General features: G+C 34.9%; 2 protein-coding genes across 2 annotated transcripts in view; both read left to right on the plus strand.

Annotated features, from left to right (window-relative positions):
- Positions 1–22,506, plus strand: part of LOC101494201 (uncharacterized) — a 23,419-nt gene extending 913 nt beyond the window's left edge. The window contains exons 3-32 of the mRNA XM_004505640.4: positions 241–336; positions 1,858–1,927; positions 2,068–2,198; positions 2,576–2,716; positions 2,805–2,962; positions 3,480–3,648; positions 3,742–3,840; positions 3,995–4,072; positions 4,153–4,212; positions 4,318–4,475; positions 4,621–4,822; positions 5,782–5,901; positions 6,620–6,708; positions 6,827–6,931; positions 7,137–7,235; positions 8,036–8,124; positions 13,186–13,334; positions 13,960–14,103; positions 14,407–14,514; positions 14,761–14,871; positions 15,409–15,516; positions 15,607–15,717; positions 16,438–16,613; positions 16,778–17,249; positions 17,820–17,927; positions 18,114–18,172; positions 18,491–18,869; positions 20,073–21,599; positions 21,802–22,006; positions 22,148–22,506. Coding sequence (XP_004505697.1) covers positions 241–336; positions 1,858–1,927; positions 2,068–2,198; positions 2,576–2,716; positions 2,805–2,962; positions 3,480–3,648; positions 3,742–3,840; positions 3,995–4,072; positions 4,153–4,212; positions 4,318–4,475; positions 4,621–4,822; positions 5,782–5,901; positions 6,620–6,708; positions 6,827–6,931; positions 7,137–7,235; positions 8,036–8,124; positions 13,186–13,334; positions 13,960–14,103; positions 14,407–14,514; positions 14,761–14,871; positions 15,409–15,516; positions 15,607–15,717; positions 16,438–16,613; positions 16,778–17,249; positions 17,820–17,927; positions 18,114–18,172; positions 18,491–18,869; positions 20,073–21,599; positions 21,802–22,006; positions 22,148–22,248 — 5,622 coding nt within the window. The 3' untranslated portion in view covers positions 22,249–22,506. The remainder of the gene's footprint in view (positions 1–240; positions 337–1,857; positions 1,928–2,067; positions 2,199–2,575; positions 2,717–2,804; positions 2,963–3,479; positions 3,649–3,741; positions 3,841–3,994; positions 4,073–4,152; positions 4,213–4,317; positions 4,476–4,620; positions 4,823–5,781; positions 5,902–6,619; positions 6,709–6,826; positions 6,932–7,136; positions 7,236–8,035; positions 8,125–13,185; positions 13,335–13,959; positions 14,104–14,406; positions 14,515–14,760; positions 14,872–15,408; positions 15,517–15,606; positions 15,718–16,437; positions 16,614–16,777; positions 17,250–17,819; positions 17,928–18,113; positions 18,173–18,490; positions 18,870–20,072; positions 21,600–21,801; positions 22,007–22,147) is intronic.
- A 2,227-nt stretch (positions 22,507–24,733) lies between these two features.
- PPI (cyclophilin-type peptidyl-prolyl cis-trans isomerase) lies at positions 24,734–25,571 on the plus strand. Its single transcript, NM_001364737.1, has one exon. It carries the CDS (start codon positions 24,801–24,803, stop codon positions 25,317–25,319), a length of 519 nt encoding a protein of 172 aa, NP_001351666.1. The 5' UTR covers positions 24,734–24,800; the 3' UTR covers positions 25,320–25,571.

The raw sequence follows: 25,571 nt of genomic DNA on the forward strand, positions 1-25,571 counted from the left end.
ATGATGGAGCTAAAGATTTCAATTGCTGAAACAAAATTCGAATTATGTTTTGACATTGAACTCTGAAAAATTATCCCACAGTTGGAATTTGAAAGTGATGTTATCAATATTGAATAGATAGTGTTGTTTTTAATATTCTTTATTATGGGTTTGGGAATATACCTGTTAATGTCAATTTGTCCAGGGAATTCTTCTGTTAGATTATTGGAATTTTTTAATTGATGTTCATGTTTATTTCAGCTACTAGATGAAGTTCAATCATACATACTTGTTGAAAGGTCCATTGAACTTAACAGTGCAGCTGCTGATTCCACGGCTTCAGAGTTTCTTCACATTGTTAGTTGTTTAATCCCTCTAGTCAATCTTTTATATAACATCTGTGTCCTGCTTTATAGTTTATACAATTTTTTATCACATTGTTTCAAAGGATTTGGCTGATCTGACATGTTTTTACAGACATATTTTTAAGTAAAATGACAGAAATGAATTATGTTAAGTCATTGTTTGATGGATACCCAAAATTTATTTGTACATTTTTCGTGAAATTTTTATTGTTCGAGACTTTAAGAGTAGTGGTTGGGAGTTCATAGATTTGACATAATATTTGGAATGATTTATAGTTGTTCACACTATGTTACATATTTGGACTTTGGTAGAAGGTCTAATGCCATGTGTGTTCCACAAGTTCCATGCATATGATTTCTTTTTCCTTTTAATCTCACCAAAAGGTATCTCTCCGTGCACACACACATGTAGAACTTGCCCTGTCTCCGTGTTCTTTCAAATTGAAACCTTTCTGGCTTTTCCTCATCATGCCTTTTATGTTTAATGTGTTTAAGCTATTTATCAGTGTTGTCTAATAGTGACAATAGTTCTATAACATAGCCGATTTTGATGAATCTTCTATGAAAACCGCGACGCTATTCTAGTTTTACTATTAGGGTAACATTAATCGCCTTTTCAGTTTCTACTAGCTGATATAGCAGTTATAGCGGAAAAAAGAGAATTTAGAGTTTTTAAAAATAATAAAACTACAGAATCTGCATGTGTGCCAAACATGACCTATTTTTATTCGAAAAAACTGAAGAGTAGGTGGGTATTACTCCTTAATTCACCGTAACATGTAAAACTCTCAATATACAAGCTATGCTATGCCTCCATTCCCTTTTTCATTTGTACACAGCATACCTTTTTTATATGTAATTGACTTATTTCAACTGCTATGTGGCTTCCGCTATTTGCCTACAATGCTATCTTCTATTTCACATAGTGGATTTTTTATTTTCCGCTATGTTCCATAATCCGCTATTGATAACATTGCTATTGATATTAATTATGTTTTGGTTCTCTATATTGACTTTATTGCATGGGAGAGTTCATAATACTCCCTCCATCGCACAATGAGTGACCCAATTGACCATTTCACACAGAATAAGAAAAATGTATAAATTGAATTGAAGACAGAACAATACTTTTACTAAAATGTCCTTATCAAGTATTGGTGCATTCACCATTACCATAAAAGCAAAGTGAAAAATATTTATTGAAAGTGGTGCATGTAGTATTAGTTAGAGTGCACAATTGGAAAAAAAGTAATTAATGTTACATTGTAAATTGAAAAAGGTCATTAATTTTGGGACAAATTATTTTTACAAATGGATCTTTCATTGTGGGACAAAGGGAGTATATTGGTATTTTAGCTGCTTCCAAACTATGTAAGGTCTTGTTTGAGAGATATTTCATTTAGGAAAATTGTTTGCTAAAAAAGTGGGGAAGAATTGCTTACAGTGTTACTTGTCTCATACTTGCTTTAGTATATCCTGTTTATGACTTTTTCTTTTCTATTTTGCTATGAAGATATTAATTCAATATTACAAGGAGCGGCAGTGTTTGTTGAAGTGCGTCAGGTGGATTCTCATGCATGCTAGTAAGTGTCATGTTGTTTTTATGTCCACCTGGTACTTGCCCAGTCAATTCTTTGTATGGAAGACATACCTACTTACATTTCCACTTTCTCTTAGTTGAATTTTCTTGCTCGTATTACTTAGACCCAAACATTTCATGCAGTATATATTGGTCCTGTGTCTGAAAACAATTCTGTGAAGGAGAAGGCAAAAAAGCTATTTTTTGATGGACTGGAAAGCAAATTAGTATCTTCCTTGGAGGGTCTTTTATCTTGCAGTTACCCCGAGAAAATGGTATTTTCAGTTTCCATGCACCATCCTTCTTTAATTTTGCAATGACCCTATAAGGCAGGTAGTTACCTTGTGCTCAATATGTGATCCTCAGTCTTTATATAACTTAGACGTAACCTTCTCTATCTATGAGTGTGCTGTAATATTAATAGCCAAGTCTTATTGTATAGCATTGTCTTGCCACTCTTTTACATGATCTTGATTAGAGTGTTATTTCTCTCCAAGCTCTGGATGTTGTACCAGTAGGCTATCTTGTGCAACATGTGAAACATTTAAAATTGGAATTTTACTTTGTTTTCAATTGGTATGTTCATGATATGAATTGTAACTGATTTTTGTTTTGCTCGATGACTGAAATTATTTAATTGGAATGCTTGAAGGATGTTGATCTTTTTACTCTATGGGCTGAGGAGACTCTAATTGAAGACAACTTGGTTTTAGACATTCTTTTCCTGGCCTATTATGACTCATGTTGTACGTGTGGTAGTGAGATATGGAAGAAGTTTGGTTCTATTTACAAGGTATACTAGTATTCGTCTTCTTATACTTGATTTATTTTGTGATATTTTCATAAATCAAATCCTTGCTCAAGATTATCCTTTGATTCAGGGGATCTTAGCTGGTGAATATAACTTGGGAAAGCTGGAAATTACTACAGAAGCACAACAATTTTCTTATCATGTCAAAGTTCAGCTGCTGCTTATTTTAATAGAAACCCTAAACTTGGAGAATCTTCTTCAAATGGTTCACGATGAAACACCTTACAGGTTAGACTAGACTCTGTTTACATCATAATTATGTCATTTCATAATTATGTCATCATAATTACTTACAGGTTAGACTAGACTCTGTTTACATCATAGACTCTTGCCTTAATTATGTCATTTCATTCATTTTCCAAGTAGAAATTTCAATCGGGAACTTGGGAAGAAATTGCATACCTTGTCCTGTTCTGTTCTTCACTGTAATATATTAAACCCTCTCCTTGATGGCTCATACTTTTATTACCTCTTGGGGATGTAAATTATATCTCCCAAGTCATTGCTAGAGTTCTTTGATTTTAAATATAATTCAATACATCTATTTTGGATATTTTCATTTGCCAGCCTTTGATTTTCGTTGGCTGAAACTGTGGGTTTTAAGACTAATTATTCATTCCCGGTGATGTTTCTGTGGTCTTCTTATTATAGTAGTTCTATAGGCTGGCATAAATTAACTGTTTTGTATTTTACGTCTATTTTTGTACATAATATTTATGTTGCAAAATATGTTTGGATTTCCAAGGAATGGTGCATCTACTTTCTCCTTTACTGATGTCCAAGAGATGGATGCACTAGTTTCTACTTTCAGTGCTTCTGAAATGAATGAAGCTGGTCCTCTAGTTCTAGCATGGGCTGTATTTCTTTATCTACTCTCGACATTACCGGGAAAAGATGGGAACAACAAGCTCATGGTATGTGGTTAAGTTATATTTGAAATTTTTATTTACTACTCAAGCATATATACGTATTACAAATTTGACCTATTTTCTTTTCTCTGCATCCAGGAGATTGATCACATTGGTTATGTTCGTCAAGCCTTTGAGGCTGGATCATTACATTATTGTCTTGAAATGCTTCAGTGCGATATTTTGAAGGATTATGATGTGCGTCATTCTTTCCTGGGGTAGCATAAATTGTTATAATAAATGAGTTTTTGTTAAACTTTGATTGGGACCTCTCTTTTCTGTTATGAAGCATTCAACTTTATACTATACTAAATTGTGTTTATGGCTTCATGCTTTTCCCTTGTCCATTCAGGGCCCAGTGTCAGGTTATCGAAGTGTTTTGAGGACATTCATATCTGCATTTATTGCATCTTACGAGATCAGCATTCAGGTATGGTTGTAAAATTTGTAGTTAGCTTTAATGAATTTAGTTACTTCTTTCTGATTTGGTCTGCTTCAACAAATGTACAGCCAGAGGACAGTAACTCCACTTTGATACTGGATATTATTTGCAAGATTTACCGTGGAGAGGTTTGGATGTTTACTCATACCCTTCAGTTCACTCATTGCTCCAGTATCACAATATCTGATGGTGATCATTTTATTGATTAAAGGACTCTGCTTATTTACTTTCAGGAGTCTCTGTGTATTCAGTTTTGGGACAAGGAAAGTTTTATTGATGGTCCAATTCGGTCTCTTCTTTGCAACCTAGAGAGTGAGTTCCCTTTCAGGACAGTAGAACTTGTTAGACTCCTTTCATCCCTTTGTGAAGGATCTTGGCCTGCAGAGTGTGTGTAAGTACATGAGTATAATTCATGTTTTTTTGTTATCTCATATGTTGGAATGAGTATGACACTGCAATTGGTCTCTCAAATTCAAAGGAGCATTTTTTTTCTTCAATTGTTGGTAGTCTTTCTTATGGGTGCAGTTTTTCGACAGGTATACCTTTCTAGATAGGTCTGTTGGTATATCATCCTTGTTCGAGATCAGTAGTGATTTGCCAGCCGACGATGGCCACCACATTCTTGAGACACGACAGGCAGTGCAGGTTCCTGGAATTGAAGGTTTGTTTGTTCCATCTGGAACTCGTGGGCGTGTCTTGAAAGTTGTTGGAGAGAAAACTGCACTTGTACGATGGGAGGTGAATTGTCCAAATATTGTTAATATGCTTTGATTTATTTTTGAGTGCTTACTGTAACCATATTGATGGTCTATAATCATAAATTTCTTTCACTACCAATTTTTGGTGGTCTGGAAATAGATGACTTAGATTTTTTGAAACTTTAAATGTTTTTGCTTATCCTTGTATTACTTTGCCGCCTTTTTGCCTTGGGATTGGTTTGGACTTTGGAATAACCATTAACCTGAAATCCTGCCCATCACATCTAGCGAGGCTGGTTCTGAAAGTTCCTAATAGAAAGAGATCAATTTTTATTGAGTATTGTATTGTTCTAAAATCAATTTATCGCTGTTCACCAAATATTATTTTTGGCATTTGTTTTATCTTTTTTATTTTTGAAAAGGTGGTATTTGTTTTATTTACATTTGGTTTCAACTAAATTACTTGCTTGCCAATTCCAAATTAGCAAAATATTACTACCTCTGTCCCTGTATATAAACCATCTAGAGATTTTACTTTGTCCTTTTTTATAAGATCCTTTCAAATTTTCAGCTGCATTAATTATTTACTTACTAATATACCCTTAATTTTGTTACATCTTTTTCTACCATCTACAATAAATACTATAATAAAAACATAAATTAATTCTCTCTCCTAAAGGGTAAGCTTGTAAATTAACTCAGATTGTCAACAAATTTAATACTATAATAACCAACTTTCTTATACCTGTATTTTGTCAACGGGTTCCTATATATAGGGACAGAGGTAGTAAAAATTCACTGTAACTTCTTTGGTGAAGGGTTTGCAATAAAAAATATTATTCTTTAGTGATGATAAAATAAATGCCAGCGTGTGTGTTTTCTTCCATTCTTCTAGATCTTTATAGCTGGCAATTGTAAACTTTGTTTTATGTTTTATACTCCTTATAAATATAATCTCAATTGCACAATTCCATGCTGACAAAATCTTCATTTTTCTAGCATTCCTCATCTGGAGTATTTGTGTTGCTCCTACATTTGGCCCAAGATATGTATTTGAATAACAAGGAGGAAGTTTTTTTCACTCTTGACCTGCTCAGTAGATTGGTGTCCTTTAACACTGTAAGTTGGTTATTTTCATTGGCCATTTTTTTCCACTTTGATTCTAGAAAAGAATACAGTCAGTGCTTAAAATTTTCAACTTCTTTCATGCCTGATTTATGGATGCGTAATGAACACCTAAAAACAGTCCAGTATAATCGTGTTATGAGATTAAATGTGTTGAATAGTTTTTTAACGATAAGATCTGTGCAGCAATTGTCTTGGTGGAGTAATTTTTTGTCTACCTAATTAATTTGGTCCTTGATTTCTTTTTTTGACTTAATTGGACCTTTCTTGTTATTCTTTGTTGGATCAGCTTTAGTTACCATCTTGTTTCTAGACTTTTAGTGCAACTGGTTTTGTTCCCTCAGGTTTTTCGTAAATTTATCAAATTTTCGGAGAAAACTAGATTGCTAATAATCCACGTATTATTAGAGAAGTGACACAATGTTTTCGGTTCATGGTTAAGTCTTTTGTTTGAGTATCACGATGCTCTCGATATTTATCAAGAGTTTGCTTTTATTATTGTCTATATGTAGGATCCTGTTATAGCCTTTTGTCATTACCAGCCTAACTGAATCAAGTATGGACTCTGTTGAAACTCTAAGTTGCTTAGACTCAAAGGAGTTTTCAAGGAATGTGGCCCAAGCTTTAAAAAATTCTTGTATTATCCTGTATCATTACTTTGCCCTTTTTTTTTTTTTGCTTCTTTTCTCACAGATTTACTTCATATGTGCAGGGTGTTTGTTTTGCATTGACGGACATTAGCAACTCTCTGCAATTTCATGCTATTGGCCTGACGAATGAGCAGATTGAAAAGAATGTCTGGTAATTTTTTATTTTGAATTATTGTCCTTGATTAGTTTTATTTTTATAACTTACATACGTTTTCTCTTCACTTGTTTAGTATCGGTTAGTTTTACAGTTTACTTTCCCTGCCTTACAGGGTGGTTCAGATAATTTGCAATCTAGTAAAAAACGTGCCTCTGAATTCCTATGGAGCTGCACTTATGTCAATGGGCATTAAGATTTTGGGTATCATGTCGATTTGGTAATTGAACTTATTCTTTTATAGAACATGAACAATTTGTGCTAATGAAGGATTTGATCTGTATTTGTTATCTGGAAGCTCAAGAGTAAAAAACTTATATTTGGAAGCATTGTTGTAGGCTATCTCCTTGTTGAATCTTTATTTGTTTTGGAAATAATTATGTTGTCAGGAAAAGGTTTACTAATTTTTTCCCTTTCCTACCCAGTTCTCCATCTATTGTTACAGGAGTCACTCTAAATGCGAATTTATTTGATATCACTTTGCAGACAGCTGTGTTCAGTGTAAGCAGTAATGGCTTGTCAAGGTAAACCCTACTTTTAAAATAGCGTGCATATACAAATAGGCTAGGCACCGTATCATCATCACGAAATTGACTCTGAATTGTTGCTTATGTAAAAAGAAAGGGGTGGCTATTGAATCGAGATTCAAATCGTTTATTAAAATGCATATTTTCCGAATTGTGAATCACATCTTATTATGATCCATAAGATACACATCAATAAAATAATGACATCTTTTAAGTATAAACAAGTGACATGCAAAAACCATAAGACTCAAAGTTCATGCTACAATTTTGTCCACAATAATTCGTATTGATTGAGTTTAGTTTAGTTTTGAATTGAGATACAGTTCATGTCTCGTAAGATACTGTTGGAAATTCCGCCTTCATTGCGGTCTGCTCCTAGTCACCTAATTGCGGCATTTGGGTTGCCCTCGTTGAAGCCTGCGATACCTTCATTGTGTTGGGTGTGAAGGGGTTCATTTAGCCCCACATTGTCTGGAGATATGGCCTGTGTAGTGTTTATAAACCTTGGGCAATCCTCAATTTACAAGTCTGTTTTCTGGGGTTGTGTTAGGCCCAACTCAAATTCTAAGAGATACTTCACTTTACAAACCTATTTTATGGAGTTGTGTTAGGCCCAACTCAAATTCTAAGAGATACTGTTAACCATGGTTATTTTAATCCTTTTGTCATCTATTTTTTTACTTCACATTTGCTTAAGCGTTTTTTCTGATGTTCGTGTACTCTCACAATTGCTTCTAGATGCTTGTGTAATTTATAGAATAGAAGTTACATCTCCCTGTCATTCTGTCTGTTTTCAGTGGGTCATGGATGCTTTCTGGCAGACTGGCCAGAATGCTTTTAATTGACTGTGAGCAAAACAGTAACGACTACCCCTTGGCAATATCAGGTGTGGCTAACATGACCTTTCATGAATTTTATTGTGCCTATGGGAGTTATTTGATTGTGATTGTTTGTGTCTCTTGCATTCTTGAGTTTATCTTTGAAAGTTTTTCCCCCCAATTTTTTGTGTTGATTTTGTTCTATTATTATTATTATTATTATTATTATTATTATTATTATTATTATTATTGTTGTTGTTGTTGTTGTTGTTGTTGTTGTTGTTGAAGTTGTTGGGTTTTAGAGAAAAGGAGGAGACAAAATAATAAGAGTTTGAATATTATTGATAATAGTTTTATGCTAACTTGATTTCAAAAGACTCAATACTAATATCTATTTATAGAGAAACATAGACTAAATCCTAAATCAGGAACAAATTATAATAATAATGAGATATATTAAAAGATATCTCTATGATTATAAATTGATTATAGGAAATAACTCAAGATATTTTCTAATATTCTAACACTCTCCCTCAAGCTAAAGCTTACTAAGCTTTAGCTTGTTACAAGAAAACAATGTTTTGCTCCGCAAAATAATAAAAAAGGATGAAAAGGCAACTCAGGGATGCAAGTGAAGTAGAAGAGAATTGGTATAAATATAGTCTAGCCAGATAGCTAGAATAATCATCAATATGAGAGAAATTAATGGCAAGCAAATGAACAAAGCAAAGTCCGTTCTTCTAAAAACAGCATTTGGAAGCTTCAAACTAATAATATCGGAGATCCAAAATATTTAAACTTGAATCTGCTTCAGGAGAGAGAAGCGAGACCAGTACATCTGAGACAAAGATGGGACCAGTGCATGTGGGACAAATTGTCAAGCTAAAGTGAATCATGAAAATAAAAGACATCGTCAAAATAACCATCAACGGAAGAAGTTATCACTAATATGATTCATATGTGCGAAATGGTGGGAATAAAAACCACTATGATAATCTATTAGTAAGAACTAAATTGCATGACAAACATCGAAGAAGTAGCGCGACTCTAACGAAATAAAGCTATGATCGATCAACAGAGTAAGAAAATGCATCCAAAACAGGAGAGGTAATGGCTGTTTGAACAAGAATGCATATTTCTGTTGATCAAAATTGGAAAGTAAGGGAAAATATGAAACCGTGAGGACCGAGATATACCGACCAAGCAGTAATCAGAGCAACGTTGGGACGTGCTGTCACGCGCTGTGGAGACGTCATCGTGTGAGATCTAGTCGCAAGAAATAGTAGCAACGCGTGAGAGTGCGTTGGCGGCTTTTGGCAACACGTTTTCATTGTGGGCCGATCTAGATAGAACGAACCTGATGGAGAGATTGTTCTATGGAAAAGCTGTCGGAAACAAGGGTGACGACGGTGGCAGCAGCGGACCTGGACGGAAAATGTTGAAACGAGTGCCGAAAAGGGTTGACAAAAACAAATAACGGTTGTTTAGGAGGCTCACTGAAAAGAGCTGGAAAAGTATGAAAACTCACAAACAGATCACATCGAAAAGGAGAAAACTGTGATTACATTCTCAAACTTTTGGGAACTCAGAGCAGAATAGTGGCGAGACAGCTCAAGGAGGATCAAAATAGACTCTAGATACCATGTTGAAATTGTGGGATTTTAGAGAAAACGAGGGGAGAAAAAGTAAGGGTTTGAATATTATTGATAACAACTTTATGCTAACTTGATTATAAAAGACTCAATATTAATATCTATTTATAGAGAAACACACACTCAATCCTAAATCAGGAACAAATCATAATAATAATGAGAGATATTTCTATGATTATAAATTGATACTAGGAAATAATTTAAGATACTCTAATATAATATAAAAAGATTATAAAATATTTTTTAATATTTTAACAATTATTATTATTATTAGAGATAAAAGTTAGAATGGGATAATTAACCCCCACTTGTGAAATTCTGTAAGATAAAACAATTTCAGTTCTAACTAACTTACCTTCTAGCTTCTAGAAGGTTCTGTTAGGATTAGTTAGTTCAAGTCAGTTAGGAATTGTTAGATTCTGTTACGTTGGTCTCTAACTATAAATATAAATAGAGATCACCCTCTTGTAATCAACAACTTGTCAATCAATGAATATTCAGTTACAGAATTTTCTCAACCTTTCTCTCAATTTTCTTTCACTTTCTCTCGATATGAATCTTAACATGGTATCTTAGAGCTTGTTCTTTGATCCTGTGCCTATCAATGGCTTCCTCAAATCCTTTTCTTGGTTCCTCAGGAACCTTCCGTGCATCCATGTCAAATTTTCTTATCTCATCTTTGTAAAACTTGATGACAAGAACTTCAAACAATGGAAACAGCAGATTGATGGTGTTATTTGTGGCCACATGCTTCAGAAATTCATCACACAACCTGTAGCTCCTCCGCGTTTCGTCACGGAAATAGATCACACAGCAAATCATATCAACCCTCTCTACCTTGAATGGAAACAGATTGCACCTGGATTCTCTCAACAATCTCTGATTCACTTATGACGAAGTTTGTTGATTGTCACTATTCTTGGCAAGCTTGGGAAGAGATCCATCATCACTTTCATACTATACATACCACCAAAGCATGTCAAATTCGCTCTGAGTTGTGAAGTCTCACCAAAGGAGATCGCAAGATTGAAGAGTTCATTCTCCGTGTTAACACTATCAACAAGTCCCTAATCTCAAATGGAGATCCAGTCCTGCATTGCAACCTCATTGAAATCATTCTCGAAGCTTTACCTGAGGACTATGACTCCGTTGTCGCCGTCGTCACAAGCAAAAAAGAGTCGTGCTCCCTGGACAAACTGGAGTCATTGGTGCTCGCACATGAGACGCGAATTGAGAAGAACAAGAAACCTTCAGAAGGCGCGACTGTTAGTCTCACTCAAGCTCCCTCTCAAGCGTCCTTTGTGAAGTCCACCACAGATGGCTGTCGCAACAACCACCGAACCCTAACTTTCCACCTGAAACAAGTCACGTACATGCAAACACTTTGGACTATCAAAGTTATGGATCCCATGGTGGTTGTAACAGCCGTGGTGGTGGCCGATTTGGTCGTGGCGGCTGTGTCCAATGCCAAATTTGTTGCAAAGCAGGGAACAGTGCATTCATTTGTTACTGATCAGTGTTTCTCTGTCAATGTCAATGATATAAATAATACTAGAAATTTAAATTCTGTTACTACTCCTATTTCACGTTCTGCTTATCAACTATGGCATACACGACTCGGGCATCCTCATCATGAATTTTAAAAGCAGCACTGAGACTGTGTAACATTCCTGTGCCATCAAGAGTCCCTACTGATTTTTGCTCTGCCTGTTGTTTGGGGAAGGCACATCGCCTTTCAGCTCCTCACTCCACCACTATTTACAACAATCCATTTGAATTAGTGATGTGTGATCTATGGGGCCCTGCACTAGTTAAGTCCTCTGGTGGTTATATGTATTTTTTCATTTGTGTAATTGCTCGCTTTAGGTTTGTATGGGTCTATCCTTTAAAGCTGAAATCTGAAGTGGTGCGTTTCGTCCTGTCATACAATTCAAAGCCATGGTAGAACTCCAATTCAGTTGTAAAATTAAAGCTGTGCAATGTGATGGAGTGGTGCGTTTCGTCCTGTCATCATAGACCTTGCTGATCTAGGGATTTTGCACAAGTTCACTAGTCCACACACCCATAGTAGACACTGGTTAACACTGTTGGCACAAGTAGGTATACCACTTAATTTCTGGGACCATGCTTTCATTACTGCCGCGTTCCTTATTAATCGTCTACCAACACCCATTCTCAACAATGTCTCCCCTTATTATCTTATCTTCCATAAACAACCCAACTATAAAGATTTAAAAAGTGTTTGGGTGTGCATGTTTTCCATCCTTAAGACCATACAAGGGATACAAATGTCTCAGTCCTGATGGTAGAGTTTATATCCAAGGATGTGTTATTCAATGAGTGTAGGTTTCCATAATCTGAAATTTGTCCCACAAATTCTTCATCAACAGTAACACCCACACCACCAACATGTTTACCTTTACAAACTAGCCAATACCTCCCTCCTGGTCGTGAATCCGCTATCATCGTGACCCGCTATATCACTCATCCTGCTATTGGACCCGCTCTAGGTCATTAAGGGTATCTAGGTGATACTTAATATTTTATTTTTTGATTCTTCGTTACAGGTATCTAGGTCATTTAACACCCACTTAAGCCCTAATTTTTTATTATTATCAACTCACAAAGGAGTTGGTTCAGCATTGTGAAAAAAAGCCGTTTTCGTTTTTGTTCTTTTCTTGCTCCGTTCAGCATTGTTTTGTTCCGTTCTTGGCATAATTGTCCTAACTTAAATGTCACAGCATGACTAACTCATAGTTATCTACTAGCTATGCTGTCAATCCAGGTGCGATCCTGCGCAATTCCGATGCGGTGGAGGATTGACCGTGACACCGCCGACTGGGAAAACGCATTTGCTGGTAGTGGCGCTCCCAGCCGCAAATCCCACTATCATTGTGACCTGCTATCCCAGCCCGACCCGCTATTAGACCTGCTCAAGGATTTTTTCAAAAACACAAATTATTATTTTTTTAATTTTTATTCTTCATTAAGGAAATCTAGGTCATTCCGCACCCACTTAAACCTTAATTTTTTGTTATTATAAATCCATAAAGAGGTTGGTTCAACATCGTGAAAAAGAAACCATTTTTGTTCTTCCTCGGTCATTTTCGTTCTTTTCTTGCTCCGTTCAACATCATTTTATTCCGTTTTTGCTCTGTTCAACATCGTTATGTTCTTGCTCTGTTGTTTTCGTTATTTTTGTGACTCTGTTTTGTCTGCTTTGTTCTCTATTTTGTTGATTAAGATTACTATTAGAACTTGATTTTGATGTTGGATTTTGGTTATTAAGTATGGTTACCCATTTAATTGTGTATTTGCTATTTTTTTAGTATTTTGTATATTGTTTGTATTTTATCTTTAGTTTATATATTGTGTTTTGGCCTTCGCAATACTGTTATTTGGTTCGCATTTGGGAAATTCTGTGTTATTTTATATCCATTTTTTCCTTGGTCTTATCTTCTGATCTGAATCTTGCAGTGCTAGACTTCACCATACGGCTTGTGGAAACAGGAGTAGAGAATGATGTTCTCTTGGCCTTGATCATTTTCTCTTTTCAATATGTACTGGTTAATCATGAGTATTGGAAATACAGGATAAAGCATATTAGATTTAAAATAACATTGAAGGTAAGTCCTGCTTCTCTTTTGAAGTTACTCAATTTTATATTGTTTTGATTATTCTTTAGTGAAGTACTTCTAAGATTGTGAATGACTGTGGCGACGACAACTTTTCTGTTACTTGTTCTCCTATTATCAGTGTACTGAATTGAACCATCAGTAATACATTATTTCATTTCTCCACAACAGTTTTGTGGTTTCATGTTTATTTTCTTTCATTACAATTAGTATTGGCTGTGGGGCTGTTTAAATGCTCTGTTCTGGGTGATTTGTATATGCACCTTCCATGTGGAACTTTTTATGAATGCCTCATTTTTGTTGAATTGGGCCAAACTGTTTCTACTTTGTAACAGTCCTTTTAGCATATTTGTTGATTGGGAAAAGACTGGTTTTGTATGTTTGATTTTCACTGGTTATCTTTCTCTTATGGTCAATTGAAAATACAAGATTATATAATTTGCAATGTGCATTATCTGATATGGCTTTTACTTCTTTTAAAAGACATTTCCTTGATAATAAATCATGTGAATTAGTTTTTGTGCTTTGAAGATTAACTCAGCCGACTCTACTTCATTGTAGGTTTTATACATTTATTCTATTCTGATTATTTCAATCTTTTGGGATACTGCTGCAGGTTCTTGAGTTGATGAAAAAATGCATTGTATCAATGCCTTATTGTGGAAAATTGGGTGAGATCATACAAAATGTGTTGTTTTCTGATTCTTCCATCCACAACACACTTCTCCGAATTGCTTGCACTACTGCACATGATTTGGAGGTGACATAAGTTGAAGCCTTTTTTTTTGTTTAATTTTATTGTAATTTTGTTGGAGAATTTGTTATTATTTTCTATTTTCATAGTTCAGTTTTTCTGTTTTATGATATGATATGTTTTGTTTTTTGTTTCCCTAATACCTCTCCTTAATTCAAGGAAGAGAATTTCTTGTATTATCTCTATTTAAACCAGCTGAGACTGAAGAATAATGCATAATAGCATTCCACTACTTTTCTCTAATTTTTTCTACATTTGTATTTTCTTATTCCTCCATCTTATTGACAAAATGATTTCTTTTTTTAACAGAAATTGCATGTTAGCCGCTTCTTTGATCCAATGGAAATTGAAGGGTTGCAACTTGCTATAGGTTCTGCTTTAAATATTCTTTCAGACATGACCGCCAAACTTTCTAAGGTACAAAGGAAAACCCCCAATGTTCTATCCAGAATGAACATTATTAATTTGAATGATTTTCGGTCACATTTAATTACAGAATTATATGTGATGGCAATGAATTGAAGTGTCATACTTATTCTTTTGTTAAGCATTTTGGAAGTTTCAAGCATTTTATTGATTACTTTTGTACTAAAAATCAATAATTTAATCTGTTTTCTATTATTATTAACTTCCTGTATCTGAAAATCATTCTGTGTTGTCCAGGATACACCGTCCAGTATTCCTGTTTTTCTCCAGGCAGTGTTCTCATGCACAACCAAACCAGTTCCTGTTGTCACTTCTGCTATATCATTGATTTCATACTTCCGAGATCCTGTATGACCTCCAACTATTCTCAAAATTAAGTATCATTACATTTTTCTGAATCTTTTCAAATGATTGTTTTTATATAGCTACTTGCTCTTAACAACATTCTTGCAGTGGTGGTAAACGAGTTTTTATTCAACAATACCGAACATCTTCCTTTTGTTCGCTTTCTTTTTTCCCATCAATCTCTGTGGTTTATGAACACTTCAGTGCACAATACTTCATTAAACCTGTGTTAAATATTGATATTAATGGAATTGCATTGATGATATTGGTCACATTTTCCAGGTTTTCTCTAGATTGTATAGTTACACTTGGATTGTCAATTTGTCATCTCTCTTTTTCATGTTGTGTTGCCTTACTTTTTTCATGCTTGCTTACAGAGTTCCTTCATCACATACACATATTTTTGTGCATTTGATGTCATAATGTAGTGGGCTCTACTTTTACTTTGTTGGTAGATTGCTTTTACTTACTACGCCTCCCTTTCAGGAAGTGTATGATTTTCCATTGCATTGTTTGACAACAGATGTGTTGCTTATGCAGATCATCCAATTTGGTGCTGTGAGGTTTATGTCAACGTTATTTGCCACAATAGATTGCGTCCAACCATTTTCATCTGAAACCACATACTTTGCTCCAGATAATCAGGAGGTCTGGGGTGTTGGTTTCAATTTCTTCAACTTCATAGTTCTTTTGGTTTACTAACTAAATTTAACTGATGGTTTTTCTAATTGGTTTTAGATCATAAATTTGAGGCACTCTATGAGCTACATCCTGCAGGAGAAATCAAAATCTAATGAAGATCTCTTTGTTGCAACCGTTAATCTTCTTACTTCTGCAGCACATTACCAGGTTGAAATCATATATAGTGAATTTATGATTTGTGTGGAAGTTAGAAGTTTACTTGCAGTGATATCATTTTTGGTTGTCTTGTATTGCCAATAATTTTTTTTGTAAATGCTAATATCAGTCAGTTAGACTTTTAGTAGCACAAAATTCTCAAATTTCTTTTACCATGGGATTTGGGAGTTAGAAGTTTACTTGGGATTTGGGAAGAAAAGGGAAGGGGAGGGAGGGGAAGGAAAGGAAAGGAAGGGAGGATAGAGGATAGATTCTATTCTTTTTTGAAAGTCAGAAACCTACCAACTTGGGGGAACTTACAAAAACAAGTAAATAAGTGTTTTGGAGGGTTTTAAAGAATTTCCCAATGCCTTTCCTACTTTTTATAAAAATTGTCAAACAAAGGAGAGGCTAACAGTAAGTCTCACCCTTCTCTATCTTCCCCACCAAAACCCTTCCCAAACTAAGGCTTAGGCATAAAGTGTGGACACTGGACATGGTGTTCGTTGGAACTAAATTCTCTTGTGTATAATACGTTAATAGCATGATGGATGTCTTATGATGCATGTAATAGTAATACAAAAGACAGAGCAATGATCCCTAAATCTTTTACTAAATTCTTTATCCTGTTTAGACAGAGAAACAGGTCTTGTAAATATGGCAATCATCCCTTTTTCACTGTGCTCAGATGTGTTAAATTATCAGTTTCTTATTCAACATTCGTTTTTGCAGCCTTCTTTTATTGTTGCTATCTTGGCTCCAGGAGAGAACAATGAGAACCACTCAAGTATTGGTGATGCAAAGCTGCAAAGAAATGAAACTTCTGTGGTACCACTAGTTTCTAGAGGATCAAGTCTAGTAGATGCACTTATAAGCTATATTGAATGCGCAGATGATCTGATCAAAAGGTACAATAAGGAGGGTTTTGGTGTGGGGGAAGAGGAAGGGGGTTGTTCGTCTGTTTTTTTGCTTCGATTTCTATCCTTATTGCTTATTCTTTTTGTGATCAGCTTGCTTTTTATACATTTCTTTTTAATAAGTCTTCATACTGTTTTTTTCTTTTTATCTCCAGTAAGCCGCGCCTACTTCTTTGTGTGCTTAACTTCATGACTGCCTTATGGCAAGGGGCACCACAGTATGCAAATCTCCTGGAGTCTATAAGAAGCTGTGAAAATTTCTGGAAGATCTTGGCCAGTACAATCACAAATGCTCCTAGCCGTGAAACTCCTCTACTTGAGAGTCTGAAAGAAAAAGATGCACTCAATCTCGCATACAGTTTCCGTTGTCAATCAGCCATACTAGGAATTATGGCATATGAATTATTCTTGCAGAAAAAGTTGTTGCATGCAGAGTCACTTGGGAAGAATAAAGCTGAGTCCAAGGACAAGGAGCAAAATGCCACAAAAACTGAAAAATCTAAAGCTAAAGATTTTCACAATCTTAAGGGAATTTGGTCATCATGGTTTAAAGACTCAGTTTTAGAGAAGCTAATAAAAACATATGCATCTTGTGGACATAATAATGATGTATATGATGGTGCAAAGGTTAGCTTGATATCATTTTCATTGTTTATTTAGCAGTTGTAGTAGTCTTTTGCTATGATAGGGTTAATTTTATAGCAATTGTATTTCATTTTCAATTCTTGCACTGTACTGTATCATAGTTTTGTTATATAGTTCAATATATATTTCATTCTCGACTTGTGTGAGTGCTTACTTGTGTGCTTACTATAATCTTATTGTTGAGTGCTTACTTCTGTGAGAGTTAAGAAAAAGGATGGTTTTTCCAAATATACTTGAGTGAATTAACGCCCAACAGAATGTTTAATTTATATACACATATTACAAAGAGTAATAATACAATTTAGAGAGATGGGTGATTAAAATATTTCTATTTCCTAAAATGTATCGAACCTATTCTTCTTGCTGTACAGAATCTAAAGTACTTGAAAGTGGATCGTTAACATTGTTCTATTTCCAACATCGCCTTTTGTATAATACAGATCCAAATATTATTATTTTTTTAATTTGTGTTTATTATATGTGACTAAATTATAGATTTGCATTATGAACTTGTAATGTTTATTTTAATGTCAAGTGCGTGAAATTTTTCAGGTTGCCACCAGTTTATTCTGTGTTCATGTTATGTTAAAATTAGCAGTTAATGACTCTGGAAGTTTGTCTGTGTCATTGCTTCAGAAGATTCAAGGAATTTTTTCGAAGGTCCAACATCTATACTATTTTCATCTATGAATGTAATCTATTCTGTTTAGTTTGGTAACATGATAAATGGTATTAATCTTAATATGATACAAATCTTTATTAATATATTAGGCTTCAAAACAGTTAAAATTTCAAACTTTTGACTATTTTGTCAACATTTTCTAACACAGTGTTTCTTGTTTGCAGCTGACAATTCATCCCGCTTTCTCTGAATTGCTATCTCAGTATTCACAACGTGGCTACAGGTTACTAGACTTTTTAGGTTCTAGCTTTTATATAGAGGTTTTCTATATAATCATGCATGCCTTTTTCTTGGATATTCCATTAACGTTAAAACACCCTTTTGGCTCAGATTTTGCTATGATTGTATCTTAAAGAATTGGATTACTGAGAATCTAGTAAAGTAATTTTTTATGAATTTTTAGTGGTATTGAACTTTTGAGTAAAAAATCACGACCTTTTCCACTTTATGTATTGAATTTATGTTGTCATTAAAACAGATTTATATTTTCTATTATTTTGTATATCAATCATAATATGGTTGTTATTCTTATTTTGTGCAGTGAGGGGAAGCAACTAAATAAATTGATCCTTAATGACCTTTATTATCACTTACAAGGAGAGCTTGAAGGGAGAAAAATTGGTATCGGACCCTTCAAAGAATTATCTCAGTATCTTGTTGAATCAAATTTTTTGGGATCCTATCAACGCCACTTCAATGAAGATTTTTTTGCAAAGAATGTGTACTTGTTTGACCTTACACAGTTGCGAGCAGATTTGAACTTAGATGCTTGGGGTTGTTCTGAGTGGAGAACATCCAAGGAAATTGCAGAAACCATGTTGCGTAGCCTGCAGGATGCAAACGCAGTTATGTTGCTATCAAGTTCAAAGCTTTCTGCATTAAAAGAATTGATAGCTGTGATGGCTGTCTATCATGATGATGTGAGAATCTAAAATCTTGATTTCCTTATTGCATTTTCCAAATTGATCAATAGAACTAGAAAGGTATAAATGTTGAATTGTCTGTGTGCTAGCTAGGGCTGAGCAAAAATGTTTCACCCGCCCGAAACCCGTGCAGTTCGGGTTTAACAGGTGAATGGGTTGTCTTTTTCAGTTCCATATGGACATTAATGGGCGGGTGCGGGTGGTTAAAATTCAACCCATCTAGACCCAATCCCGACCGAACAACTAACAGTTAGTATTACTGGTGTTATTATAGCAGTTTATGAAAAGGCAGCCTACAAAACCTATTTTGCTACATGTCATCGTGTCAATGAATCAATCATTCATTATGACCCACAAAAGCAACTTTATCAATTAAACACTGCCACTCACAGACCTAGTATTAATTCTAAGAAAACACGTCCAAGTGCAACTTCCAATAATCTCAGTACTAACGTATGCCAACTAATTTTTTATTATATTTAGTAAATAAAAAACAACCCCTTGTGGCTTTACTTTAAATCTTCTTTGTGACTTTGAGTCTTGCAGAGGCTTAGATCTCCTCTCATTTCCTTCTGCGAAAACTCCTCCAAAATATTCCCGACAATTTTCTTCTTCTTTAATGAAGCACCAAAAGATCTACCTTACCAGACTAAATCCTGCTCGAGCTATCATTCATTCAAACTATCCGCAACCCAACTAAACCGCACAAGTAAGCGGTAGAAGATGGTTGGTTTGTTACCTTCATCTGTTATGATCGGTTTTGACTTTTTTGGTTCAAAACCAACCGATGCTCTGGCCTAGTGCTTTCTCAGCTGTCCAATACTGTTTCCACATGATCATAAATTTGAGCCCTGCAGCAGTGCAGTTGGTTTCTGCTTGATTATTAAATGTGGAAAGTGGATCCTGCTTTACCATGAACCATTAGTTAAGGATTCTAAACTATTTTTTTGTATCTTACTATGATTGAAAAATGTCAAGGGATGATTAGAAATATTTTTTGGTAATTTCTATCTTAAAGTATTGAGTGAAAACTGAAAAGGTGTTTAAACATTGATGTTCCAGTTTTATTGTACTTTCATTGGTTTCTTAAATAACTGAAACTTTCTTGTTTAGTTTGATTACTCTTGATAACTTTCTTCTTCCTGCCCTTTGGTGGTAGCTTATATCTGTTCAATATTCATTTTGCACATAATCTTGCAGTCAAAAGGGAGAGCTGCTACTGGAGAGAGAATCCCAAATGAACTCATATTCACTTGTATAGATAATATATGCCAATCTTTCCTTGCTACCATTGAGATGTTATCACCAGTTCTAGATGTTTCCGAGGATATGCTCAATATTCTTGCATGCCAAATTGAATTACTCCTCCTGTTGACCAGAACTATTTGCAAATGCTTATCCGTACACATATCACTTCTTGTGATGAAATGTGCAAGCTCAGGTCTAAAACTGTTGAGTGAACTCAAGCTGTTACCTTCCAAAGCCAATCTGATCATGAAATTATTACTCACATTGCTGCTTTTGGTACTTCAGTCCAACTCCCTCAATTTGCATTTTAATGCGGCAGCAGACGAAGGTTCTGGCAAGGATTTCTCAAAGGTTTCTAATGCAACCCTTGGCTTGCTACCTATTCTTTGCAACTGCACTGTGACTTCTGAGCATGGCATGCTCTCCCTGTCGGTCATGGACCTGATACTTGGAAGCTTCTTGATGCCGAGGACGTGGTTACCTGTTCTGCAGAATCATCTCCAAATGCAGTTTGTTATGCTAAAACTCCAAGATAAAAATTATTCTTCCATTCCAATTATAATGAAGTTCTTTTTGACCATTGCCCGGACTAGAGGGGGCGCTGAGATGCTTTATTGTGCTGGCTTCTTGTCATCTTTGAGGGTGTTGTTTGCTCAGTCTGGTGAGGCTTTCTCCAGAACTAGTAGTGAGAATCTGAGCAGCACATGTGAAAATTTGGAAATACCTCAAGACATTTGGGGACTTGGACTAGCTGTGGTTACTGCTATGGTTCAGTCCTTGGGAGACAGTTCTTCTGGTACTGCTATAGTGGAAAGCATGATGCCTTACCTTTTTTCAGAGAAAGCTCATCTTATTCTCAATTCTCTAGATGCCCCAGACTTCTCTTCTGAGGATCATGACAAGAAAAGACCTCGGGCACATAGGCCATGTGTTTCTTTTGCTATTCTAAAAGAAACAGAACATACTTTGATGCTCATGTGTGAGTTAGCAAAACACTGGCGTTCATGGATTAAAGCAATAAATAATGTGGATAAGCAGCTTAGAGAGAAGTGCATTCATCTTTTAGCCTTCATTAGCCGGGGAACACAACGCATTGGTGAGTCTTCAATTAGGAGTCCTCCTCTTCTGTGCCCACCTACTGTTAAAGAGGATTTTGAATTTTGCTCAAAGCCATCGTATATCAATAGCAGAAATGGTTGGTTTGCTCTTTCACCACCTGGATGTGTGCCAAAACCGAAGATCTCTTCCTTGTCAACTGCATTATCTATCTATGGTCAAGCAGCTGAGACTACTGGTCCTGTTCCTAAAACATGCTTCTCTGACACTGTTGCTGTACAGGTATATAGAATTACATTTCTTCTTTTAAAGTTTCTGTGTTTGCAAGCTGAGGGTGCTGCTAAAAAGGCTGAGGAGGTTGGCTTTGTTGATCTTGCACATTTTCCTGAGCTTCCAATGCCAGAAATTCTGCATGGCCTGCAGGTAAAGTGAACTTCACAAATCACATGTGTATGCTGTTTTAATTTTTGTAATATGCTTTAATATAGAGAATTGCAATGTGTTGTCAATGGTTGGATTGTGCCAGTGTGCTTGAGCCTTGCTTTACACAATTAATCATTAACAGTCAGCTTCCGAAAAGCAAATGATTGGATGTATATCTGAGCGTGACTTTTTTTTGGTGAAGGATCAAGCAATTGTCATTATTGCGGAGCTCTGTCAAGCTAACAAACTGACAGAATCTCTGGAAATAAAGAATGTTTGCAACATATTGTTGCAAATACTTGAAATGGCTTTGCACTTGGAACTTTGTGTCCTACAAATTTGTGCCATAAGACCTGTCTTAGGGCGTGTTGAGGACTTCTCAAAGGAAGCCAAATCTTTATTTAGTGGTAATATTATTCTTCGTCCTTCTTTAGCACCTGTGTTTGATTTGTTTGCCTTCTTGTTTTAAAAAAGTTATGTCCTTTGATTTAGTTTTTTTATTCTGTCCTTTGAGGTAGTTTTGAATATTTATTTGATTCCTTGTACAGCGTTGGAGGGTCATGCCTTTCTGAAAGCATCTAGCAAATCTTTAAAACAGATGATATCATGTATCTATCCTGGATTGTTGCAAGCAGAGAGTTTGATATGAGATTTGCCGTGGATGAAAGAGAAGATTGTTTAATTAATTGTACAGAATTTCATAGGGTCACTTAGTGAGCTTTCTTCTTACACTCTTTATCGCTAGATATTCCAAGTTGATATATATATAAATGTAGCTTTGCTAGTAAAGGGCTTTCATGCAATCGTAGTTTACTTGCCAGGTTGCAAATCACATCCCGAAGTTGTATTTATATATAATGTAACGTAATACATAATATAAAAGTAAATATTTTGTTTTTCTCCTCTACTAGAGTTATGAATGATCTGACAGAACTATAATTCTGCATTATTTTTTATTAATAAGAATAGCTTAAAATACTGTATAGTATACACACATTTCTCAAATATTGGGTACTTAACTGACAAGTTCCGTCGTTACTTAGGAGTGTAGGGATGGTGATTAATGATTATGACAAAACTCGTTCATTAGTCATTACTAGGCATACAACGTTCATTCGGCACAATTCTTTCCTTCTCGACCAATATGAAATAAATACATTTGGAAAAAACTAGATTATCATATGTCCAATGCTTGTTTGGGTTCCTTCAATCTTAGCCATATTTTTAATAATCAATGTAGGGCCATAATCCTTTGCTTTCATTTTCTTTTGATAATATTTTGCTTTCCTTATTTATTTCTTAGTAGAGTGCTTTTTATCTAATATACGATATTTCCTTGACATAGTTGATACGACATGTCTCGTTCGTGCATTTATGTCGTTATAGAAATCCAATTTATAATTAAATAAAAAAATCTAAGTTCCCTTCTCCTCGCCAGGTTCCCGACCTGACATACCAATTTTGAAGAATCGACACCGTTGAGTGTTGTCCAATCAAGATGGTCCCTCAAGAGATTAATTGTTGTCCACATTCACTTGGCAGCATATGCACTTCAGACTTTCTCACATCGAGTAATTCTCACGCAAGATAAATATGTGGCGAGGGCTTCCCTAGACCGACACAAGATATGAATCTATGACTTGTATATGTACGGGTATTTTATAAAATATTTTAAAAAATCAAAATACGGGTATGAATTTTTAATATAATTTAACTAATATAATTCAATTATTCAATTTATAATATAAAATAATAATAAAAATTTAAAAAACCATAAATTATATTCATAACAAAATATACAAATAATAATATATTAAAAAAATTATTAATTTTACTCTTAATGAAATAATAAAAGAAAAAAGTGTTCAATAGTACTGTATGAATACTAGTACTAGGTAAGTGTCTTATACAAGTATTCTACTATTTTAGAAGTATTCATGTTTCAAAGATTTATGATTTACCATAATTAATTGCATAAAAGATATTCAATTTTAAAATGATTAGTTATACTCCTATAAAGTATAATTTGACGGTGTCTGTCATCATTAGAATTTTGAACAATTTTTTAGTACCATTGATCAAATTATGTGACTTTTTTAAGTGATCTTTATTTAAATAGCTTTTAATCATAATCAATCATGCAAGGTTGAATTGTCTAGATTTAGTCATCTCACTCTCTCATATTAAAATTACTCTCACTTGATACATCCCGATAATAAGTGAAATGAAATGATGTGTTAGAATGAGATGTGAAAAAAATGAATCTTAACGATCGATCAAATTATGAAAAGTTGAAATTAAAATAAAAAATTATATGACTTTTAAAGTAATTATATACTAAATTCTCTTATCTCTCATTAGAACACATCATCTCACATCATTTAAATAGAAAAAAAAAACATTTTTTTTTGAATGGTGAGAGATGACACTTTACCTTTTTATGAGAGGGTTGATTTCCATATTTACACACACGAAATGAGAGGGTAGAATTTTGGTCTCCTAAATTTTTTTGAGATGTTTTATTTCTACAATTTTTCAATTCTTACAATTAAATATCTAGTTCCTTTTAATCTATTAAAAATATTTATATTAATAAATTGTTTAACATTATTTTACTTCAAATTCAATAATTAAAATATCAAATTTAACTCACATCAGAAAAAATTAAAATTCTTTGATTTAAAATCCTATAAAATTCTTTGATTTTATATTATATTGATCTTCTAACTAAATATTTTAATAAAAAAATATTTAGTAAAATAAAATTGACAGTAAAATCGTATTTGAAAGCAGATGATGTAAAATAGCTAAAAAGAAAAGTTTGAAGACCAAAATTCCACATTATTCAAATTAGAGGTTACAAATATAAATCTAATGGCAATTTTTAATTTTTTAAGCACGAAGCGGCGTCGTTTGTTTGGGCCTGAAAAAAAACGTATACACCCATAAGACGAAAAAAAGCATATCCCATCCGTGTACTTGGATCCGCCCCATTAACCATAGTCAAATCCAAACTCAACCATAGTTACATCTCTTCCTCAGAACCCCCCACGTGTCAAGATCCAACGGTCACTTCTGAAGTTACTCAGAACCACGCGCTATTATAAATATCTATGCTTGTCTTTCGTTAACCCCCAACCCAAACCCTAATCCCTCTTCCAATTGTACAATTAGATTCAATCATTTCTATTAACTGTAGCCATGCCAAACCCTAGAGTTTTCTTCGATATGACCGTCGGTGGCACAGCCGCTGGACGTATCGTCTTCGAGCTCTTCGCCGATGTCACTCCAAGAACCGCCGAGAATTTCCGCGCTCTCTGCACCGGTGAGAAAGGTGTCGGACGTAGCGGCAAGCCACTTCACTTCAAGGGATCCTCCTTCCATCGTGTGATCCCCAACTTCATGTGTCAGGGAGGTGACTTCACCGCCGGGAACGGCACCGGAGGAGAATCGATCTACGGATCCAAATTCGCCGATGAGAACTTCATCAAGAAGCATACCGGTCCTGGTATCTTATCTATGGCTAACGCTGGTCCAGGAACCAACGGATCTCAGTTTTTCGTCTGCACTGCAAAGACCGAATGGCTCGACGGTAAACACGTTGTGTTTGGTCAGGTTGTTGAAGGACTTGATGTTGTGAAGGAGATCGAGAAGGTTGGATCAAGCAGCGGGAAGACCTCTAAGCCTGTGAAGATCGCTGACTGTGGTCAACTCTCTTAGATGATGTTGACTCTTTTGGTGGCTCTGAATTTAAATTTGTTCTAAAACCCAAGTGTTTTCCAATTCGGTGTCGTTTTTAGTCTTTTTATCGTTTTCTGCTTTAGGGATTGTGGTGGTGCTATTTGTTATATCTGGATCCAATGAACCCCCTTCCTTTTATTGCTATCATTATGCATTTGATAGTGTGAGTGGAGTCTTGTTGTGGTAAACATAAAAATGATGAGCTACCTTAATAAATTAGGATTATTACTC

This window comes from Cicer arietinum, chromosome 6 (assembly GCF_000331145.2).
Source record: "Cicer arietinum cultivar CDC Frontier isolate Library 1 chromosome 6, Cicar.CDCFrontier_v2.0, whole genome shotgun sequence".
In the NCBI taxonomy this organism is placed as follows: domain Eukaryota; kingdom Viridiplantae; phylum Streptophyta; class Magnoliopsida; order Fabales; family Fabaceae; genus Cicer; species Cicer arietinum.